We start from the raw sequence: 22800 nt of genomic DNA, 5'->3' as shown, positions 1-22800 counted from the left end.
GAAAGAACAGACACAAGCATGGACATGCAGCATGAAGGGACAAGCAGGCTCTTGGCCACACAAACAGTCCTTAGCACAAGAGGGACATGAAGAGGATGGGGAGGCACCCAAAGTGAAAGAGGTTCGGGAAAGTATGTGGTGTGCCTGATAGAGGGGCACTGGAAATGGGAGTACTCCTGGGAGTAACACCAAGTGGGCTAGCCTCCAGCATTTCACTTTGAGCAGATCCAAGGGCACCTCCTCCCGACTTTATCGTTGGCAGACTGTGCTGAGGGTGAGCACTAATAAAGCTTCTGAACACAATCTCAGTTTTCCATCTCCCTCAGGGGGGAGGAGGAAACAGAGGAAGGGGGCACACCAGATACATTTTTTCCTACTGTTTTGGAACAGCAGCAAAAAAAAAACCACAAAAGAAACAAAGTAAACAGCAGAGGTTTAAGAGAATTTGGAAAAGCATGTAGAAGGACGATTGCTCAGAATTCTAGAAAGTATAGTAATGTTCCAATCCAGCAAACATCTAAACTATGCTGAATTTTCTTCCTGCCAGTAATGCCTTCCCTTACAGCTCAATATGCTTATGTGAGCAAAATATTTTAAATAAAGCTTCCAGTAAGTAGACTGCAATGAATGGATCCAATGTACTTCAAAACCATTAAAACCCCCCCAAGCTAATAGCTGAAATACTGCATTGCATTATTTAGCAGTGCGTTAAACACATGGGAGACCTCACTTTGTGTAGATTTGTCGCTTACATGCATCTGCTTTCCTAATATCATTCAACATATTTTCAGAAGGAATAAAAAACATCAGATACTGACAGTTACCCATATGTCCTCTAAGAATCACTGGCTGCAGTGGTCATCTGTACACAATTAAGTTTAAAATTTACAGTCTCACCAGGTCAGCACATTTTTTTTTTCCTCCAAAAGATTCCCAGAAATTCTCCCAATAGAAAGGCATAGGTAGGACCAAAGTGTATGACCTGGGCATAGATGTAGTATGACCTGGGCATACACATAGTAGGACCTGGGCAGTATGTTTGCTGTTAAATTTGCTAAGATGTAACAGTACTCCTTATTTTAAATACCAACCAGTTATTTGTCTCAACATGTGCAATTACAGTGTCTTCAATATCTTCAATTACTTGGTTTCAATGTAATCATCATAGTACCTGAAAGGCCATGCCTTCTCTTTTCTTCCCCTATCCTGTTACATTTCAGCAGAGAAAAGCAGCACCACAGAAAGGGTGAGTGTAGCTGATTGGAAACCTAGACTATGCAGTAAGTTCCTAACCAATTAAAACACATAAGCCACACTGAACTTTCTTCATGCCAGCAGTCCCAGTTGAAGCCAACAAGATCACTCAAGAGCTGAAAGTTAAGTCTGTGTCAGAATACATCACCGGACAGGGATTATTCATTTACTACTCTGAAAACACTCACCAAATATTTATTTACCGAAGACATAGGGCCATATTTGGCCATAATGCATAGCAGCCTCTTCAGCTACTTAGACATTAATGGCATGGATACAATCACTTAAAGCTTCAAAACTGTCTTACTGGGGAGTAAACTAAACACAAAGAAGTAAAGTGATAAAGAGTGAGCCCACATGTGGGTTCAAAGCACCACCTAGGCATTCTCCCTACTGCTCAGAGCCTTTAACTGTGTGACTGCATTTGAAGAAGGCAGCAATACCACTGTGAACAATTGTTCTTTCTGACAAACTAAGAAAAGTTTCTGTAATGCTCTCTTACCTTGCAGCCAGTCTCGAAAGTAGTGCAACCACATTTTGGGGAGCTGCCTATCCTCTTCCAACAAAACATATGCCACATTGCTGAAACTTCTGTGAAGTTCATAAAGTAAGTGCTGGACATTTGGATAGTCTGCTTTCTGCGTCACAATATACATATTGTAGAACGAAAAGTACTTGAACTGTGCAGCAATAAAGTCATATTCCCGTGTTTCCCGTGGTACAATGTCTGTGAGATCTAGTCCATCTCTCACCCGGGTAGTTCCATAAAGGCTGAGCCCAAGTAAACCCAGGAAAAGAAAAATAACCCCAATCTGCCAAAGAAAACAGAAACATGTTTGGTTTTAGGTTTCCAAAGGAACTAACAATTCATAATGTCACACTACAAAGCCAAATTCAAAATTAACATCCATCAGTACTTTCAAGCTTTTGTTTTTCTGGGGTTTTTTTTTCATGCACATACATACTAACTACAAGACTAAGGTCATTTGTTCTTCCTTGAAGGGGCTCTGCATCACAGATGAGAAATTTATATTGTAATAAAGTTTACAAGTGACTTTAATTTCACTGTTCACAAGCTTATATTACAAAAAGTCACCAGAACCCTCACTTGTAATGTGCATTTGAAGTATGTCTTTACAGCACTTGCAAGATAAAACTTTTAAAATAAGAAATCAGCTACAAAATTATTAAAAACTGTTATACTCACAAGAGTTGTATTTATTCCTAATATTTAATACCACTGCCAGAATCATTTTATAACTGGCCAAGGCAGAAGTCTAATTTTGAAAAACAGGTAAATAGTTCCCCGATTACCTTAGCTTTTGGTTTTAGGAGGAAAGGAGCATAATGCTTTTCTGCAAAAGATGAGAGTGTCCACTTCGTACAGGGTTGCTCAAGGCAATGTATACTGGAGTCTGAGAATTGGGAAAGTAAATCCCTCGTTGAGCTTGCGCTTTCTGGGCTCTGGCAGCTGAGGTTATCTTGTGTCACTGTCACTGGCTGCACAGATATTTTTGAACGAGGCTCTGCTGTGGTGTAGTACACTTGTGTGTGAGGATCATATTCTGTGCGCAGCTGCACTGTGGACTGCATTGTAATCTGAGTTTCGTGTGCAAAACTGTGACTGCTGTAAGGGGGTGGAGGACTGTAGCAAGTACTGTCATTTTCTGCATAAGCTTGAGGCTCAACCTGAATCACTCTAGTGACACACGGGCTGTAAGAGAAGAGAAAAACATCTGATGGCATTGAGACAGATCTTCATTTTAATCAGGCTAGATAGGATAACATCTGAGATCGCTTCTACTTCTATTGGACGGTTTACACTAGTTACATGTAACACTTAGAGGTTAATCTCATTCTGTGCATTTAGAAAACATTTCTCAGACATGGTTCATAGAGAATACATGCAAGGACATTTCTTGTCCTTCAGGATGAAGCAAACAGCATCTGTCTGAAAACACTGACATATGCACACATCACTCCATTAATTACACATGCTCATCAGGCAGTTGTACACAGTCTGAATGCACAGTAAGTCTGTGAGTTTGCATCTATGTACCCATGCTGAGATATTGAGATGAAGAGGCAAATGCATGACATAGTTAATCCTTCTGTTTAGAACAAATGAAGTAACTGTTATGTAATATTTGGGCCTTCTGGATAAGATCTCAGACTTTTGGGAGGCAGGTTGAAACCACTTGCCATATACTGACTGAATATTTTATAAATCAGGAAAATATTAAAGTATTAATGAAAGGATTCATTCCTAGGAAGGGTGGGCCATATGAAGAGACAAAATCACAGAAGTAATTATGTATTCCCTTTATTTCAGTCTATGCAAGACCCTAACAGATACCTAGTTTATATAAAAAACCCTATAATTATTTTGGGCTGTGAAATTAATTTTACAGTTGTTTATTTAGGTTTAAAGGCATAAAAGCATAAAAATTAACACATAATGATTTAAGGTAAGTCAGATTTCTCAGTATCCTGGGTTATGTACAGCTTACAAGATTAGCCAGTACTGGCACTGGTCACCTTGCAGTAACTCATAACATTTTAAAAATACTTCAAAATATTCCGAAACAGTGGATCTTTCATCTGCTTTCAGGAAGTTGTTCTCCGATAGTCAAAATGAACAAATGTAGGAATGTAGGGAAAAGTGTGCTGGGGGAGAGGAGATGTGAGGGAAAAGAGAGAGACAAATGTATTTCAGTTTTTCCCTTCAGGCAGGTGAAAAACAAGGTAGCAAATGTAAGCCAGTGACTAGCAATAAAACCATAACATGCCACCTTAATGAAGAACTCCCACTCCTGACAAGGAATGGATTCACTGATTGGTGACCACAGAAAGGACAAAGCTACTGCTCACTCTCACCTTGTAAAACAGCAAAATATGTCCAGTCTCCTGTCTTCCCGACGATAAAGGTCCATGCTCAGGATAGCAGGGAAAATCAGCAGAACCATAGCAAAATTGAACACCACCACAACTGCTGCCTGGAGACAATCACAGGATAAGTAAAGCTGCTGAACTTCATGTAGGGCATCAGCTTTACAAAGTATAAAAATTCTGTTTCAGTTCTCATCCCCATTTACCACTGCAACCTGTTTGACGCTTTCAAGCTTTTGCCTGAAAAATCAGGCAAATCATCTTTTTACATAAAATTCTGACATATTTAGAGTCTCAAGGCAAAATAAAATGGAAGCAAACCTGAAACTAGAACTGAAGGTCTTACATTTATGGGATCTGAAGCACTTTAAGTATCACAATAATATTAAAGCATGCTATTAAACAGAAACGAAGATTTCAGTAAATTTTAAAAAAACAGATGAGTTTTGTGAAATGCTATGCACTTGATCATCTTACTTAAAGGTTTAGCCAAGAAGGAGTAATATTTTGAGTTTATCAGGGATTATTTTTAAAGGAGAATCAAAATTAACCACAAAGCAAATATATGTATTAATATGCCTGTGTTTAACAGAGCTTGATTTATGAGCCAGTCTACCAAAATGAGTCTTAAATTGGAAAAAGAATACTTGATTTAATTTGTAAAGCAAGCATCTCATAATGAAAAAAACAACCTCCCCGCCCACCCCCTTTCAAACCATACTCCAAACCCTTTCCCAGAGAGAGATTCCCAGAGAATTTCCATAAGCGTATGTGGTGCAGCATCTATCATTATTATTGATAGCATTTATTTGTAATGCAGAGTTGTTAGGAGCACTAGCTATCACAAAGGGAAACCTGAGCACTGGGAACTGGAAGACAGTTGTAAGAGTAGGGAAACACTGGGGAAAAAATTGTTCAGCCACCAACCAATGAAAAGAAAAAACCCTTTGAAAGCGTTATGTTTTACCCATTTGGTAAGAAGTAGCCATCTCAACAGTAGCCCAGTTTCATGTTAAGCAATCCATATTTAAACTATCAAGTGCCTCCACCTGTAACTTCTGAAATAATGACTGCTTGGGTTAATACAGTCTTAAAGAAGAACAAAAGTTGGGCTACAAAAATGGTCCAATATAAATGTGGCGTCTTTTTTTCCCAAAGAAATATATGGTTTCTTTTGATCTTGAGAGATCAGACCTCAAAACTGGCAGTACAAACAATGTGACATCCAAAATCCATGTTTTAAAAATTCTTGAGTTGCTTTTCAATTAAATTACATAAATTGCTTAAATTTACCTGTGAAAATCAAAGTAATAACACACTGAATAATTTTTACAGTCTTGCAATTGTTAGAATATAATAAAAAGTTTAGACATTGTTTTTACTGCTCTGAAAATGAGAGAATCAACGGGTTATGTAAATATTTTCTAGTAATTCAATCATAAATATACTGCATACAAAAGCTAGTTTTGTTGCTGTTTCTCTTTTCTGGTCTCCAGCCTGCTTGAAGTAAGATTTTAGTACTGCTGGTTGTCTGCACACATGGCTACTAAAACAGAATTCACCTGGTACTTGAAGCCAAATTAGTATTTAGTCATCTTTGTGAGAAAAGATCCAATGATTATTTGATGATTTATAAATATTCACACAGAAAGGTTTGCAACGTCATAGCCAAAACTTTAAAATTAAGTGATTTGCTTTTGATCTGCTCTAGAATTTATTAAATCAGTCAGGAAAACAAATAGCTGCTGTTGAAAGAAAGGTGTTTGTTGGACCTTGTTCTTACAACTGCTTTCTTTGCTGGTGCTAAACCAAAAAAAGGTTGAACCACCCATATAACATGAATAATTAGTTGTGCCTAACCAAGATCTTGTATCAAGGATCAGCTAAGATTTACTGAGATTTGGAAAAAATAGCTGAAGTCTAACTCAATAATCCTTACTCCTCTCAGCATGGCTGAAAAACTAACAGAAGTCCTCTGTTTCTGTTCTATGAACTGCAAATACTTCACACTGTATCAGTTCCCTCTCTAGACCTCAACGTCGTTGAATCTCCAAAATTACTAGATCTGAAAACTAATACTGTGTGGTAGAGATGCCAATAAATAATAATAGTTACACTGACATTTGATTTTCTTAGGAAGCATCAAAACTAATCCAACAACACACAGTAAATCTGCCTACTTCCATCTCTTTTTAGAACAACTAGATTTTCCACTGTGCCATCCTAGTGTGGATATACTAACCACTCTGCAAGTAAAGTATTTCCATGCAATCTCTGCTCTGATTTTAATTTAAATAGATTCCTAGAGCTTAATATTGCACTTCCTATATATCGCACACTCTCTCTCACCCACCTTAACCCAGTGTTTCGAGGATTAACAGTTCTCAGTTTTCACAACTAAATAAGTTCCTGTATGAATTCTAACTTGTTGTCTCATAAACAAAACTCCACCCTGTGACTTGATAAGGAGAGGGCAGGACAAATTACTGAAGAGTGATTCAGTCTCCGATCCGGTGCATCTGTCACTGCTTCCCTCCCAATGCCATTCATACACACAGTGCTGTGGAATGGCAAAGTATGAGAACTGAGATCGTGACAATAGCCACAGACTGTAAAAGCAACAAGGAACTGTGGCAGCAGAGCTTCCCGAGTACAGGCAGCACCCAGGCTGAAAGCATGCTTAGGATTTCTGGGAACAGGGCATCCTCTCTCATACCTTCAGAGACCAATGGTCAAATGGGAGAGAAAAAGGGCTCATACCTGCTCCTTGGGAAATCAACAAAGGTAAGATTAGTCCAGAAGGAATAAAATGGGACCTACTCAAGGGTGTAAAATGAAGGCATTCAGTGAAATGAGATCAGAGAGCAGTAAAATTTCCATTAATCAGAAAAAATTATGCTGGTCACTTCCTCAGAAACACACTACAGTTTTTGCATCTTTTCATAATGCACAGCCTAAAAATATTATTGCTGCTGCAACTGTTAACAGAGACAGAAGAATGGCAGTCTGTGCTGGAGGCAAGCAAGGAAGCAGCGAGACAGGCTGGCAGGTATGTGCTGGGGCCCCACTGAAGTATGTGCTGCTATGTGCCATTCCTGGCAGCCCACCCAGGGAGACGGGGTGTGCTGTATAGCCGGAGGTGATGAACAGATAAGGACGTCTGTCAGGAAAACTTCCACCCTACTGCTCTCTATCTCCAACTCCCTCCTGACATGGTACAGGCTCAAATCCTTGTCCTCTGCCCCCTTTTCCCTTAGGCTTTAATTTTGCTTGTTAAATTCTTGTGTTAGGGCAGGGAAAGGTAAATGATGTAGATAAAGGGAGAGGACAAATCACTTCGGCAGAGCAAGAAAATGGAAGGAGCTTAAAAACATACATTCTTTCCCTCCAGAAAACCACCACTGCCACCTGGTAATGGAATTTCTACATTTAGGAAAAAAACTTGTTCTTGTGGGGAGGGAAAAAGTTACTTCAACTTAAAAACACTTATTGAGAAGTTTCTGATGTAAGAAAGAAGAGGTTGATAATTTTTTTTTTTTACCATATCTTTCCTGGGCAGAATTTACTGTGTGACAGTCTCTGAACAGACTGGTTTAGGCAATAATACAGCCCAGAGGTAGTTACACTCAGCCTTAACTTCCTGCACTTATACTCAAAACAAAGGGCTATGTTTAAGACACTCCTACTGTAAGCTTCAAAACTTTCAGTGGATTTCTCCAATAACCTCTGCCTTCACCAACATTTTAAGAAACAAAACACATCTGAAAACTCAGAGTCCTGAGTACTCTTAGAGATGATCCTTATGACTGAGTATTTGGGTCATATTCAGCAATCTCAAAGCCTAAAACTGCTTAAATAGGGGGCTAATAAGATCAACAAATGAGAAAAGAAAATTAGAACAGCGAAAGAGCTGAAACAGTCCCTACTTTTGCATGTAATTAACCTCAAAGATCTCACCTTCAAAAGAACTAAATACCACTTTTTTAACTTCCTGTCCTAAATTTAAAAATGCCGTCCTAAGACAGCATCAGACTGGAAGTGTTTGAGTTCCATAAAGTAAATAAGCAACTCATAGGTATCAATGAACTGCTTTAGGTGGCAGAATATGACAGAAGCTGAGACAGGAGAAGGCACTGATGTGTAAAACATGAGTTTCTAACTAGAAGTTGGAAGTTAGAAACAGTTTGTTCTCCCTCAGCAGCCAGGTTATTTTACCAATACAGCACCTCCAAATGATGAAACATTGACAAATTACCTTGTAATGTCTTAAATGAAAATCATAACAAGGTCAAGAGCAATCCTTTTTCAAGCCCCCTCTATTAAAAATTCCCTATCTAGATAAGAAGATGGGAGATAGTTGTAGTTGTTTTCACTATCTGTGAAACGTAAATGCAGCAGTATTTTTTTGCATTTTAAGTTTTTCTAGGAAACCATCAACGATGGGAAGGATTTCTTGTTTAAACAAGTCTGAGTAAGAGGGAGAGAGAGGAAGGAGACTGCAAATAAAGAAATCCATACGTAAATACAGACCACCCACCAAAATTGCCATGGTTCCCTGATTCCAAGTATTGAGATCAAAGTATCACCTGATTTTGATTTTACCTGGTGAAGCTAGGCAAAGCAACTAATAGATGTTCCTTTCCAATAACAAAGGATTTCATTTTAGTGGTTGCTAACTTATAAGTGCATCAGTCCTATATGTAGCTCTGACATCAATGAATACCCAGTGTAAGTCTCCCACAGCTCCTTCTTTGCATGTTACACCTCTTATATACATATACAGGGCTACTGTGTTCCAGCAAAGGCAAATTGCCAAGTAAGAAAAGTTTGAGCAATTCAAACCCTAATTTCTGGACACTCATGTGGGTTCCTACACATAAATTCCATATTAATCACTGTCTTATAAAAGACTTTGATGTTTTTATTCTGAATAATATCAACATGTTCATACAATAATATAGTATGTTGAAATCTCACTGGAAACCTTTTGCTTGTCATTTTGCTATGCAGACCGTGTTTTAAACTTTTAGTGACTCAGTCTGTAGCATGGCAATAAGCAAAAATAAATTACTTTAGGACAGGCATAGGTAAGTTAACTGACTACAATATCAATTGCAGCTGTTGTCTCCACATATGCTCCAAAGGCAACCTGTCACACTCTGATGCTGAAGAGTGAAAACAAGAAAACAAAAGAGCAAAATTTGATCAGATAAGAGAGAATTAATATTGATGGCTCATATTCAACAGCTCAGCAGTGTGATTACAACAAAATGGTCCATTTGTGTTGAATACTTCTTTATGAAATGCATTTAGGCTGATGTAACTTCTGTAAAGCAGGTACTACAGAATCTGATGACCTCCAGTATCCTGTTAGCTGCTAAAGGTACCTGTTAAATGTTTGAAATTTGGCCACAAACAGACTTAGGAGACATAAATAACTTCTTCCAGTGGAAGAAGCGATATATTACCAAAAGTATTTCACACAGCTAGCTTACCATGCAAACCTCATGAGGTTCAGCAAAGCCTAGTGCATGGTCCTGCACCTGTATCTGATACCTGGTATCAGCACAAGCTGGGGGATGAACAGATGGAGAACAGTCCTGGGGAGAAGGACTCGGGGGTGCTGGTGGGTGAGAGGCTGGACGTGACCCAGCCATGGGCACTCCCAGCCCAGAAAGCCAAACGTGTCCTGGGCTGCATCCAAAGCACCCTGGGCAGCAGGGGAGGGAGGGGATTCTGCCCCTCTGCTCTGCTCTGGTGAGACCCCAGTTGGAACCCTGTATCCAGCTCTGAGATCCCAGCGCAGGAAGGAAATGGACCTGTTGGAGTGAGTCCAGAGGAGGGTCACAAAGGTGATTAAGAGAGATGGAGCACCTCTCCTGTGATAAAAGGCTCAGAGAATTTGGATTGCTCAGCCTGGAGAAATTTCTGGGGGCACTTTACAGCAGCGTCCCAGTACCTAAAGGGAGGCTACATACAGGGAGGCTGGAGAGAGGCTTTTCACGAGGGCATGTAGTGACAAAACAAGGGGAATGACTTTAAACTGAAAGAGGGTAGATTTAGATTACATGTTACAAATAAGTGGTTTTTATATAAGAAAAAGTGGTTTTTAAAATTTGGGTAGGAAAACACTGCAACAAGTTATCCAGAGAAATATAGTTGAAGATGTCCCTGCTCAGGGGGTAGGGGATGGGGTAGGGCTAGATGACTTTCAAAAGGTCTTTTACAACTCAAGCTATTCAGTGATTCTATAAAATAAAACAATTCACTATCATATGATCTGTAAGAAGAGTCATCTAGGTTTTTCTAGACACTACTAACCATTCAAAACTAAATATCTAGGTTTAGTTGCCACAAGCATCTGCTAAATGATAAAGAAAACCAATGAGGCCTTTACATTCTCTATTATTCACTACCCAAATGGCTATTGAGAAGGAAATGTAAACAAATAATTAATGCTTATTAATAACATAACTGCAATCACAAACAGTTTACCAGTTTACAGTTTAATGCAGGCATACTTAAATCTCTGAGAACAGCAATAATTGCCACATGTATTAGGAAAAATTGCAGCCCTGCTTCCTCTGGGTAGCCAAGGGCTCAATGAGAATAAAAAACAATGGAGAATCAGGTTAGAGAAGAAAAAACTACTGAAATAGTACAGTGCTCTATAGTGTTATAAATTGCTTGTGTCAGGGGAGAAACTCCCAAAAGCTTTCTTCAGTCTTCACTTTTAGAAGAAATCCTTCTTCAATATCGTAAGTATTTCCGAAGGTATGTTATCACAAACAAATACAAAAAGAGAGAGAAAGGGAGAGCAAGTGATGCATGGTTCAGCACATAAAGTCCACATTTTCTCTCTAACCATCTGGAACACAAAATTCTTGAAGTTTTCTCCGAGTTTGCTAAAATTACTGGGAGAACGGCAGTAAACAGTGCTGCTAAAAAGAGCTAACAAAATAGGATTTAAACTTACTTGGAGTGAAAAAGCTCTTAAAGCCGGAATAGGAATTAAGGCAGCCATAAAGAAAGCAGTAACATTGCTGATAGATGTAAGGGCCACACTTGCTCCTGTTCGCTTCAGACATTCACCTGTTCTGTCCTGCAAAACAAACGACGTATCTTTAAAGTCAAGCGAATAAGGTGATGCCCTGCAAATGAAGGGGTCCTGCTACAGATATAACACAGTAATGGTGAAAAATTGTTACAATTAAATTCTGAATATAAATTTGCATTTGAGAGCATGTCGAAAAACTATATGAAGTTTACTGTTCAGTAGGAACACAGATGAAGCACTCAACTTTTTTAAGGGTAGAAAGCATGACTGGAGTTGATTCTAGCTGAGAACACAAAACTAAATGGGTACTAACAACATATCACATACATTTGCAGTTGAGAAGGATTTAATTTTTACCAGTGGAACCACTTGGTGTTCTCATTTTACAGACAAAATAAGCATGCACTAACAGCATAAAGGCATAACATAGCTACACATCTTGAAAAAATATGTAACGAAACAAATAAAAAGAACTCCACCAAGTCTAGGGACCACACACAAAACCCACCAAGAAATCAAGATAAACACATGACCCTTTCCTAACCTGAGGAGCTATTATGAAGCAGACAGAGATTATAAAAAACAAAATCAGCAAATAAACACTAGTTTTAAATGGGATGCACTTTGGATGTGAAACTCTGGACTAAGAATAAAAAGACTAATAAAAGTAAAGGATCATAAAAGTGATGACACCTTAGACTTCGTATCAGTTATATGTTATACTTTGAAATGTCATGGCCAATTATAAACTTCAGAAAATAAAAACAAGAGAAACATACAGAAAATAACTCAATTTTAGGGCCATAGCATATGAGTAAAGCCCTCTCTGTTCCCCTTATCTCTTGTGCGTTTTTTTATTAAAATCATTTTATTTAATTGTCAAGATTCCTGTTTGAGTTTGTTCCTAAATTTGCATTAACTTTCACTGAAATTTTTGGCAGAATTTGGATTATAGAAGTTAGTCTTTATGTAATAGTTTATAAATTAAAATTTCAAGAGAAAATAAACCTAAGACACAACGCTACAAAAAAAAAAAAAAAAAGAAAGAAAGAAAAAACAAAATAATCAAGAATGTGAACATTCAAAAATGTCCTAGGACCACATGGATCAATATAATTTCCTATTTGGACTGAAATAAGAATTTCTAGACCGTAGGAAAAGCTATTGAGAAAAAAAAACTCCACTGATAATTCTGGATATGATTATCTGTTTGTACATGAAACTTTGTTTTATTTTCCCACAAATCTCCATTTTGTCCTTACCTCAAATGGAATTCTCTTATTCTGTCCCGTTTCACTAAATGCATGTGCCAGAAGGAAAACATCATCTACACCAACTCCAAGAGCAAGAAAAGGCAAAACCTTGGTGAAGAAACAAAACAAAACCCAAACAGGTTGTGTAACGATCCGCCATGCAGTTAGCCATTAAATGGTTAATTAAAGCAACTTTTACATTACACTCTACACAAATCAAAGGGTAAAATGAAAATGGAAAGGGTGCAATACAGGTATTAACTTTCATTCTGGAACGTAGCTGAGGAACTTAAAACATACCATTTACAGGTACAAATTCTCACCAGAAGTAGTTCAAGTTTTGGATAGACAAATATCTGATAATGGTTCAAGTTACGTTCACAACACTTTCAGAACTTGAACATCCTGGTATATTCAGATGTAAAAATAAAGCTGCAGGTCCTCAGGTACTTAGGATGCCTCCACTTGTATTGAGACGCAGAAAAACCAAACAACACAGAATTATACAGACTACATAATACCTCTTTTTTCTTCACTATTACTTGGCAGCATGTTAATTTAATTTATCACAGCATAAGCTATGAAATAGGAAAACGGCACAGGTGAAAATCTAGAGCCAAAATATATTTTCAGCACTGTATTGCTCAAAGATTCACCTGTGTTCATTAATTAACAGAATACTTGCAATTTAACAGCAGACTTGTGTCTTCTAAATACCTGAGTTGTGGCAGCGTTAAAGGAAATTCCAATCAGTGAGCACAGGCCCAATCCTGCAGCCACAGAGAGAGCAACCAACAAGACTCCTGCCAGCCCCACAGCACCCTGAGACTTGGCACAGTCCCACCTCAGCATCGTTAAACAGGCATAGGCAAGCTAAAGAGAGGAGCAGGGAGGGGAGTTTGGGGGAAAAAAACCAAAATATTAGAATGGATCCATCTCTAACAGCTGCCTCTCCCCACCCACCTACAGGTCCTTACACAATTTTTAATCAGAATAGACATGTCACAGAGGTTACAAAATGGAACCGGTGAGAAGCCTGAGGTAAAGTTTACAAACTGTTGTTGTAGTTTTTATTTTAAATATATGTAGAATACTCTGGACTACTGACTGGTAACAATGAAGTATATTTTTAAGCCTTGCTCTACTACCAAAGAAAATTAAAAAGATTTATTTTATTACCATTAGTAAGTAGCCACTAGCTACTCGGATAGCACTGACATCAGAAAATGACTTCAAGATGTCATCCAGGGTGGTTGTAGTAAAGGAAAGCACCTTCTGAGTAGAGTTTTGTGCAACACTTTGATGAACAACCTATGGAAAGAAAAATAAAACGTTATGCGAATAAAGAATTTTTCCTTTTATTTTAGTCATTAAGTCAAAAGAAGTCATTACCCTCTTCTACAGCACACATCTGAAATCAAATCCTTTTGCCTTATTGTCCCTGCTAAAGCCCACACTCTACACAGACATTACTCTGATGCAACACAAGTGTGTTTAGTGAATTTTTTCTGGAAAGCTGCTGATTATGAGACAGAATTTGCACCCTTCAGGAAAGCCTACTGCATGCCCAGCACATTACAAACACCTAAACTGAATCCCTTCCTGTTACTCCATAATGCAGCAGCAGTTCTGCATTTAACCTCAGGCAAGCCATCTTTTTGCCCCTCCCTGCCTGGCCATTTGCAGAGGTCAGAAACAGTGCAGTGGAGGGCAGGGTTTGGGACACAGAGGGCAGGCATTGTCACACAGCCTCCCCACCTGGGCTGCTGCTGAGAGAGCAGCCCATGGCTGGCTAACGTTTTCCAGACACCTTTAGAATAACCACACCAACCAAAAGCTTTTAAATTCCAGCTAGCTCTTCTGACTCTTCTCAGCCCCAACTAAGCAAAATAGTCCCAGGCAGCAAGAAGTAAAACCTTCACGGCCCCTCATATGGGAATAACCAATCAGCTTCTTATTGGAAAAACAAACAAACAAACAAACAAACAAACCAAAAAAACCACCACCACCACCAACAACAACAAAAAAAGCCAACAAACCCCCAAAAGAACCCGTAAAAACGGGGAGGCAATGACTCAGTTCCGGTTTAAGCATCTTCCTTAATGAAACACTGTAAAAAAATGTGACCAAAGGCAGTGGATCTTAGTAGGACTTTATAGTACAGTATCCAAGTTACTTTCAATTTTACCTCAACATACATCCTCTGCCAGGCTTCCAGAATTGCTGCTGCCTTGTCCTCATTCCAGTTGATATGCGAAACATATTCATACCCCTTGAAATGCTCATACATTTGCTTAGGGGTCATTAACTGAAACATGGTTTGCAAAGCCTGGGCACTGTGACATGGAGAGAAAAGAGAGGAGAAAGAAGCAAAAACTGAGGATTTTCAGGAAAATATTTTCATGGCATGAAGTCCCAAATGCAATTCTAACAGGAGCTCGCTTGAGTTCTTGATTTTATAGGGCACATGCTTGTATTAAAATTGAAGAGAGTATAATTATTCTACTGTGTATCTGGTGCAGTTGTACTGCTCCATGCAAGTGTTGAGGCTAAATCTGTTTTCACTGAAGTTAGAAGGAGTGTTGACATTATTTTCAGTAGGACTAGCTCCAGGAGAAAAGAATACAACCCTACAAATCTGTTATAAAGATCATGCTTGATAAGACATATTGCTGTGAGGATGCCACAGGAACAGTTATTTCTATAAGGTCTTGTAAATGCTGGCAAAATGTCATTTGAAGACCTTGGTCTTTTTCATCCCTTGGAGAGAAGTGGTAGATTGAACTGCATGCTCAATAAGCTGTGCGGAGTACACAAAAGCAATCCATCCTGAATTTCCACAGTATGCAACTCCATCCAACAATTTCAGAAGCTCTTATATAACTAGAAGGAACCATTTTCTTTTTCAATAGAAGTGCCTTACTTGGCTCTTTCTGGAGGGACTTATCAGTGTATTGTGTGAATGTTAAGTTTTAAAGTTCTCTGGAAAAATAATGCTTCATTTTGTTTAGTATGGCCTGCATTTTTCAGAACAGTAAATTACACAATTTTATTCCCCCACTAAAGTCCAGTGTACTATATCTTTGTTCAGAAGTCTAAAACAAAGGGTTTGAGTTTGTTTTACCACTCAAAGCTGTATACGGGGACATGAAAACAGACTACTCTCTGTACTGACCCTGAATAAAAGATTCGGTGGATATTTTGGAATTCTGGGAGAAGTCAATTGAGTGAGTATATTACTTGCATTATTTTTCTTCCTTTTTCCTTTGATCATATTCCAAAATGTGATCAAAGGTGTTCAGTGCTTTACACACTGTTTAATGCTTTATACATACATTCTAAACAACAAAGCTTCCAGTAAAAAGCTTTCTTTCTGAGCGACATAGACTCAGAAGCAGGAAACGATGACACCACCTTAAGTTTAAACAACAGCCAAAGCATTCTTTTAAAATTCTGCTCTCTGAGACGTGTCACCCTAAAGCAAAATTTATAATACACAAGAAGGGCAACAGAGTTTGCATCATGCTCCTACTGTGTCCCAAACAATGAAATTAAAACTGACAATTTCTTTAAATTTTTTTTTTACCTGACAAGTTTACCAGAACTGTTCTTGACTGTACCACCAATAATCAGCTCCTCCTGCCAATGCATATATTTTCTTGATAGTCCATAGCATCCACCACTCAAAACAAGGGCTACATCAAGAGGCTAGAAAAAGTTATAAAAAAGCAGTTAATAGGTTTCATGACTTAAGACAAATTCATACCTTAATTCAACATCCATGAACTAGAATCATGGATGTTAATAACCATCTGTGTAGTCTACTGAAAGAAAGACATTCAACAAATCAAGTTAAGAAATCACTCAGATTCTTGTTGACCAGATGACAATTTCTCCAAAGTCTATCGTGACTGATTAAGGGATATATAAATTCAAGGCCCATGATTTCAAATTCATCACAAAAATCAACAAAACTGACACTACTTGAGGAAAGGCTTTTCTGCATGGCACAGGGGTGCAGCAGCAGCTGTGTTCCTGCAGTGGCTACTGTCTGACTGAGGCACCAGTTTGCTGAAATGCCACATCACTGCAATGCCACAGCCACAGCTGACAACTGTACTTTCACTCTTAATGCACAGGATTAAGCATTGCATCACACAACGAGGCAAAATCCATGACTGTGAGCTAACAGTGGTAACAGGAACAGAAAAATGACATCATGCAAGAATACGAACTATATATTGCTTGGAAGAAAATGGTACTTTCTTCTATTCTGTTTGACCTTCCCCCCAACCTTCCCCACCCCCCAGCCTCCCTTGAAAAGACATGCACAAGGACAAGCAAACTAACTTTGGTGGAATTTTTATTGGGAGCTGTGATTGGGCAATCGGGATCAGCAGGATTCAGGCAGGGTCGATCCATATAACCATGACCAACGTCTGCTTTATTCAGCATTTCTTCCCAGCTCTCCACTTGGTAGTTTATTTTCTTTAACTCTTCCAAGAATTCTAAGGGGTCAAAGTTGATCCACTGCAAAGGAGGCTTTCCTCTGCAAGAGCAACCAGGAGAAAAAGACACATAGAAAAAATACGAAGATCTTTTTAAATTTGTAAGATGAACAAACTTTAAAATTCATATTTGGACAAATAATTGAGTTATTTTCTGCTACAAGTTAAAACTTTTTCTGGTAAAGCTGTTTCATAAAATGTAAGGCACGTTTTAATTAGATCTGTTTATGTACTTTTCTTGCAGCCCAGCTGAAATTTCAACAAAAGTACTTGGTTCTTACAAAGTTATCTTATAAAACCGATTAAAAATACTTCCACTTACAAACAAAGCAAAACAAATTATCAAGTACCTAAATAACAAAAAAGCAGCCAACTGCTGCTTCAAAGAATTAGGGGGGAGGGGAGAGGGATAGAAGAGAGGGGGCTGAGGAAAGAAAGCCCTTCTCATAGTATCAGATTACTTCTTGCTAGTCTAATAATCATCTTGCAAATGTAATCAATCAATATAACCGATCTTTGTTTATCTGCAACAATACTGTGCTCCTTCAAATGCCCTGGCAGCTTGACTATCAACCATCAAGCCTTCCTGCTACCACGGCTGTCACCACTATCACTGTCACGTCTCCCACCCCCTACTTCTGAATTTGTGATGTTGACAGACCAGAAAGGCTTTTGACTGCCTTATTCTGTGGTTCAAACCACACTGTATCTGCTTAACCAGGCTTAAGTCATTATTCTGGATCTCCCAACCAGAAAACACAAACCCCCTTATTTCCCCATCTAAAACTGTACACTAAAGGTTAGGAGACGGCCATTGCAAATTGCTTTTGCAGAGACATGCAAACCAGGACAGAAACAATAACTCAAATGCTAACTCTTGCATAATTAAGAGAAAATGCCTGCACAGATTAACAATTAACTCTTTAAAGAATTCAGGGCATCTAATATCACACTTGTAAACTGTGAGAAACCACCCATAAAAGATACTATATGGTTTCTTTAACTGTCTCTGAAGCAAAGGATTTGTTCTTTATTCCTCAGGAAGACTTGGGAATTAACCCAAGACATTTTCTTAGGTCTAAAATTCCCAGCCAACCAATGTTTTCGTATTTTATGGGGGTGGGGAAAATCCACCAGAAACAACTTTGTTCCAGGGGGAAAAAAAAGCAAAGCATAAATTCTTAAGACTTCAATTCAGAATTTACATTTTAATTTGCATGTTAGCAGCACAGGAAAAATAACAGAGAATTTAAATTGAGGTTTACAAATAATCTGATAGAAACAGGTAAACCTTGTGTTGAATGAAAAAAAAAATCCATGCGTATTTTTTACGTAGGGACACTACCCTTTATATTTTATTTTTCCTGTTAAGTCTGAATGTGAATAAACAATGGAAATGCAACTGAAAAGTTGTACACAGTTATACAATTAAAAACAGTCAGACCAGAAAGTTATTAAAAAAAAATCCTTACAATAGATAGGCAGTTCCTGACTGTAGTTTTGCTCCCTCCCAGAAGCAGTCCAAAGGGGTGATAATTAAGCAAGGATAAAGATATTCTATGATCTGTCAAAATCAGAAAGAGGAAAAACACAGTCACACTAGAGTATAATGAAAGCAGCACAAGCTGAAGCATGAAAATACACAAACCTTGTTATTAAATGCCTGCTAAACATACCTGGTCCATGTAACCTGCTTCTGTGATGAGTTCACCTGATTTGTAACACAAATGTTCCAATTTCCACTGTCTGTAAGAAATATGAAGGACAAATATTTTCTTCTTGCACAATCACTGAGAAGTTATTTTGCAAATGTAACAGACGTTTAAAACTGTGACTCATATAACACACACATGGGCCTCAAGCAGCAAGTCATTGAGTAAGGCCAACGTTATTAAAAATACATAAACTAGACCTCACCAAAAAAAAAAAGTGCCTTTCTTTTTGTCATTATGAAGTAGACCTTTATTTCAGTTGTTTCCATATTCTCTGTAAAACTCATTCAAAAGATGGGAGGAGCTTCTGTACGTACGGGCTAGTCAATACATGTCAACGGGACAAAAATACATCTTGTATTTTTGTCAGTCTCATTTACATGAGACTGCTTGTGACTTCAGGTATTACATAGTGAGATCAGTAAAGCCACTTCCCACTCAGAGGACTCGAATATAGCCAGCTGACCAAGACATGCAGAAGAAAATAAACCATTAAGATTCCTGCCTTCCTATTTCAGCTGTATTACGGCTTCCACTACCATGGCTTCTAATGACTTAAGACAGGGCAGGAGCTGTGTAAAGGAAAATTGGAGCCTTAGCAGTAGCTCATGGAAGAACCAGCTGGGTGTGCTGGAAAGATCTGCTGAAAGAGAGGGACCTTTGTGCCTCACAGGGAGGACTCTTAGGCACATCACCATGTAAATAGTAACTCTGGAAGAACCATTTCTCAGGGAGACATCCTAGCCTCATGTTGGTACCTTCCTGAGGTGCACCATTAATATTTTTCAGTTGGACAACACACAACTGCTAACTCTCAGTTTGGGGCCACAGACATTCTTTAAGGCATACTCTGTTGTCTGTGATATTAAACAGCTCTTATTCTACCTGCTGACATTTCCAACACATCTGCATTTCCCTTTACAGCCAAAGTGTTGGAAGAACACTAGTCCGTGTCACTGTTCACAGCCATTATGTACCTCATTATGATTTTAGCAAGTGAATTCAACTTTAATACGGAAGGATTCTCAATGTTAGGAATCCTGTCCTTAAGGTTCTATGTTTAAGACCACAGACATCATTCCTTTACCTAAAGAAATGCTGCATGCTGCAGCATGCCTCACATGGGTACTCTCTCAGAATCTCTTCCAACGCCACTTACCCCATCTTACTTGTTAAATGCCACTTTATCACTACTATCATGCCCCAGTGTAAAGCTATCAGAAACCAGTGACACTCAAATCAAAATACAGCCCTAAGGGAAAGTCTAAGAAGTGCTAACCCTTTAAAAAACACATTGAGGAAAGCACGCATCTGTTTTTCAGCTACTACATATGATCAAGAGAGCTTTTGGTTTTCCCCTCACCTGTTGTACATATAGACATGTACTCTGCTGGCCTGAAGTGCAGACTCAAGGTGCTGTCGGAGTGCTTCTGTTGTTAGTACATTAGCATCATCTTCCTGTGGAGTCTGGATCATGAGCTGGGGGTTGAACATGGCTTCTTCTCCAATCTTCTGCCGTGTGTAATTTAACTCCCGACTCACTCGTCCACCAACTGATGGATAAATATTAAGAACTTTGTATTAGCCAGTACCTGCTTATTCTGTGTTCTCTTGATAAGCACTCTCCAGTCAGAAAACCCTGACTTGAGTGCAGGGCCTATTCCTTCGCAAACCGACCACAGTGTAACTCAAAAACTAAGAACAGCTTCTAGTATCTCTGAAAAAACCCCACATTCCTCATTACAATATCTTTACTGCTACTATACTGAAACATTGATGCATAAACTGGAGCATCTGTTTTTTCTACATTATAACCAATATCCCATGTGTAAAAATCAAAAAAGAGGAAGAAAAAAGGAAAAACTTTACCTGACAGACCAGAAGAAATACTATGCTACAATTTCTTACACTTGTATAAACAGTCTGCTCCAAAAGCACATTTCAGGATAAATGGCTTTAATTTACACTCTTCTACTAAACAATCTGGCAAAGATGAAGGCAAATGTTTCTCTTTGGTTAAAAAAAAAAAAAAAAAAAAAAAAAAAAAAAAAAAAAAAGGAGACGGGAAAGAGTAAGTGAGCAGAAGTATTTCTTTCAGCCTTACATAAAAAAAAGAAAAAATGCCAAGTTCATATAAAGAAATGCAGTTTGAATGTGGCAGAAAGGTCTGTCTACAGCTAATTTACCCCAGTGGCCCAGCACCTGACTTAACATGCTGTGGTGCAGGAGATTGTTCATGTGCAACATCTGTTTCTAAACCAACATGAGCCAAACGGTGTGCTCCATATTAAAACATGTTGGGGAGGGGGGTGGAAAAAAAAGTAGAGGGAGACTGCAGAGTCGACGGGCTCTAGAGGGAGCCATACACAATTTGCCTTGCCAGAAAACATTGCATAAGAAGCATAAGAATGGAAAACTGTCTTCCCTTTTACAGAAAACCCTATCAGCTAGAGTTCACATACTTTCTGTAACCTCCCTGTAGTCTCTCTAGCCAATGCACGTGGGAGGCAATGTCAATTAATTCAGCCTATTAACTGAATCAAGACCACATCTAGATGAGGAGGACAAGAATGTAAATCCAAACTACAGATCTGGTCTAATTTGTTACATTTTTTCTCAGTCCTAGCAAGCTTGACACTGGTGATCTGAATTACTGCCAAAGTTTAGTTCCGCAACAGTGTGAACATTTCTTCCTAGGTCATATAACAGAAGACTGATCCATAACCAGTTGGCAGAGTAGGAGATGAGATTCCTGAGCCTGAACAGGGACATAGTTTTTCAATCACTTGGGCCCTCAGTCCACCCGTAACACCCCTGGGGCTAAAACGACCACCAGGCAAGAAGCTGGGCCCCTGCATGCATAAAGCTGTCAGAATGAGACCCTCAACAATTAAACCATACAGACATTCTGGCACGAAGCATTGCTTAATTTCTTGTTCAAGAATTCTTTGAAGATATAAGTGTTTCCACAACACACCCGATTTTTTTTCAGGCTGTCACATGTGGGATTACCTCCTTTATACCATGGAACAGAGACTAGCAGACAGTATGCAAAACAAAACAAAAACCAACCAAACAACAACCAAAAAACCCCACAAACAATCAAAGTACAACCTTTTACCTAGAGTTCCTTTAGAACTTTTTAACATCACTCTTACTACAGTGACAGGACAGGACATACTGTCATTGAGACTACATTTGCATGGTAACAAAAAAGTTATTGATAATTCTTATCAAGATTAAAACTCTTAAAATACTTTCATTTATCAGCCCCATGTTTATGCTTACTGCTGTCTTTCCACAGTATTTCATCAACCAGCAGCCCTTGATACTTGAATTTTACTTCATCTCACAGGAGGAATAAGGGAAATAAGGGAGCAGAGTTATCCTAATCTGTATGTCTTGTAATCAGACATTTCTTTCACAACCCTTTACACTGCAAGTGCTTCAAAGACAAAGTGACTCTCTCCCTCTTTTGTCTGTCAATACCAGTCAAGACAATAAAGCCCCAATGTTATGAGCACTGTGGAGTCTACCATCAACTTCGACTCCTGGTACTACATTCTCTCCCATTCCACCCACACTTTCCTTTTGAATTTAAGCAGAACTTGAACCAACAAATCTTACTTTACAAGACAAAGGGCTTCATTCCCATCTCTGCTGAAAGTGACCAACCGTTTACTATCAACAGAGATGATCGCTTCCTAATCAAGGTCCTGTCAAACCACATTAACTTCACTGAACAAGGCAGATCTAGCTAATCAAAATTGCATCATGCAAGTCAGTCATCAGAACAGAAGTGTTTTTTTCCCCTTCTAACATTTCAACCAGGAGTAGCAAAACCACCCAAGACGCTGGGCACAGATTCCAGAACCCAGCAGCAGATCTGCTTCACATTCTTCTTAAGGCATTACATCATTTAACTGCTCCTTTGATGGGTCCATTATGCATATTTCTTAAGCCAAACATAGTAAAAGTAACTCCAAATATTGCAAATATTTTATAAAACATAGCAGTCAGGTACAAAAAAAATCATAAACATACATTTGACAGTACTTTCCTCTGCAAAGCCAGGTTATGTTAAAACATACGGACAGACCAGAAGCAAGTGGACACATCAGTGGTCT

General features: G+C 38.6%; 1 protein-coding gene across 2 annotated transcripts in view; it reads right to left on the bottom strand.

The window, feature by feature from the left end:
* The window catches only part of PTCH1 (patched 1), a 72235-nt gene that overhangs the window by 21865 nt on the left and 27570 nt on the right, over window positions 1-22800 (bottom strand). Inside the window, exons 3-15 of one of the 2 annotated variants that reach the window (XM_066181698.1) lie at window positions 20037-20226; window positions 18638-18707; window positions 18434-18525; window positions 16804-17002; window positions 16040-16161; window positions 14642-14789; window positions 13633-13764; window positions 13171-13326; window positions 12463-12561; window positions 11120-11245; window positions 4132-4250; window positions 2569-2968; window positions 1757-2066 (exon numbers count right to left, since the gene is read on the bottom strand). In XM_066181698.1, the coding sequence (XP_066037795.1) occupies window positions 1757-2066; window positions 2569-2968; window positions 4132-4250; window positions 11120-11245; window positions 12463-12561; window positions 13171-13326; window positions 13633-13764; window positions 14642-14789; window positions 16040-16161; window positions 16804-17002; window positions 18434-18525; window positions 18638-18707; window positions 20037-20226 (2163 nt within the window). Of the gene's footprint in view, window positions 1-1756; window positions 2067-2568; window positions 2969-4131; window positions 4251-11119; window positions 11246-12462; window positions 12562-13170; window positions 13327-13632; window positions 13765-14641; window positions 14790-16039; window positions 16162-16803; window positions 17003-18429; window positions 18526-18637; window positions 18708-20036; window positions 20227-22800 lie in introns of those variants that run through there. The other variant, XM_066181697.1, reaches the window with a different exon arrangement.

The sequence above is a fragment of the Chamaea fasciata genome, unplaced genomic scaffold (assembly GCF_029207755.1).
Source record: "Chamaea fasciata isolate MVZ Bird 193981 ecotype frontalis unplaced genomic scaffold, bChaFas1.0.hap1 SCAF_4, whole genome shotgun sequence".
Taxonomy (NCBI): Eukaryota; Metazoa; Chordata; class Aves; order Passeriformes; family Sylviidae; genus Chamaea; species Chamaea fasciata.
Note: the sequence above shows the minus strand (reverse complement) of the source record. Positions and strands in the feature narration are given on the sequence as shown.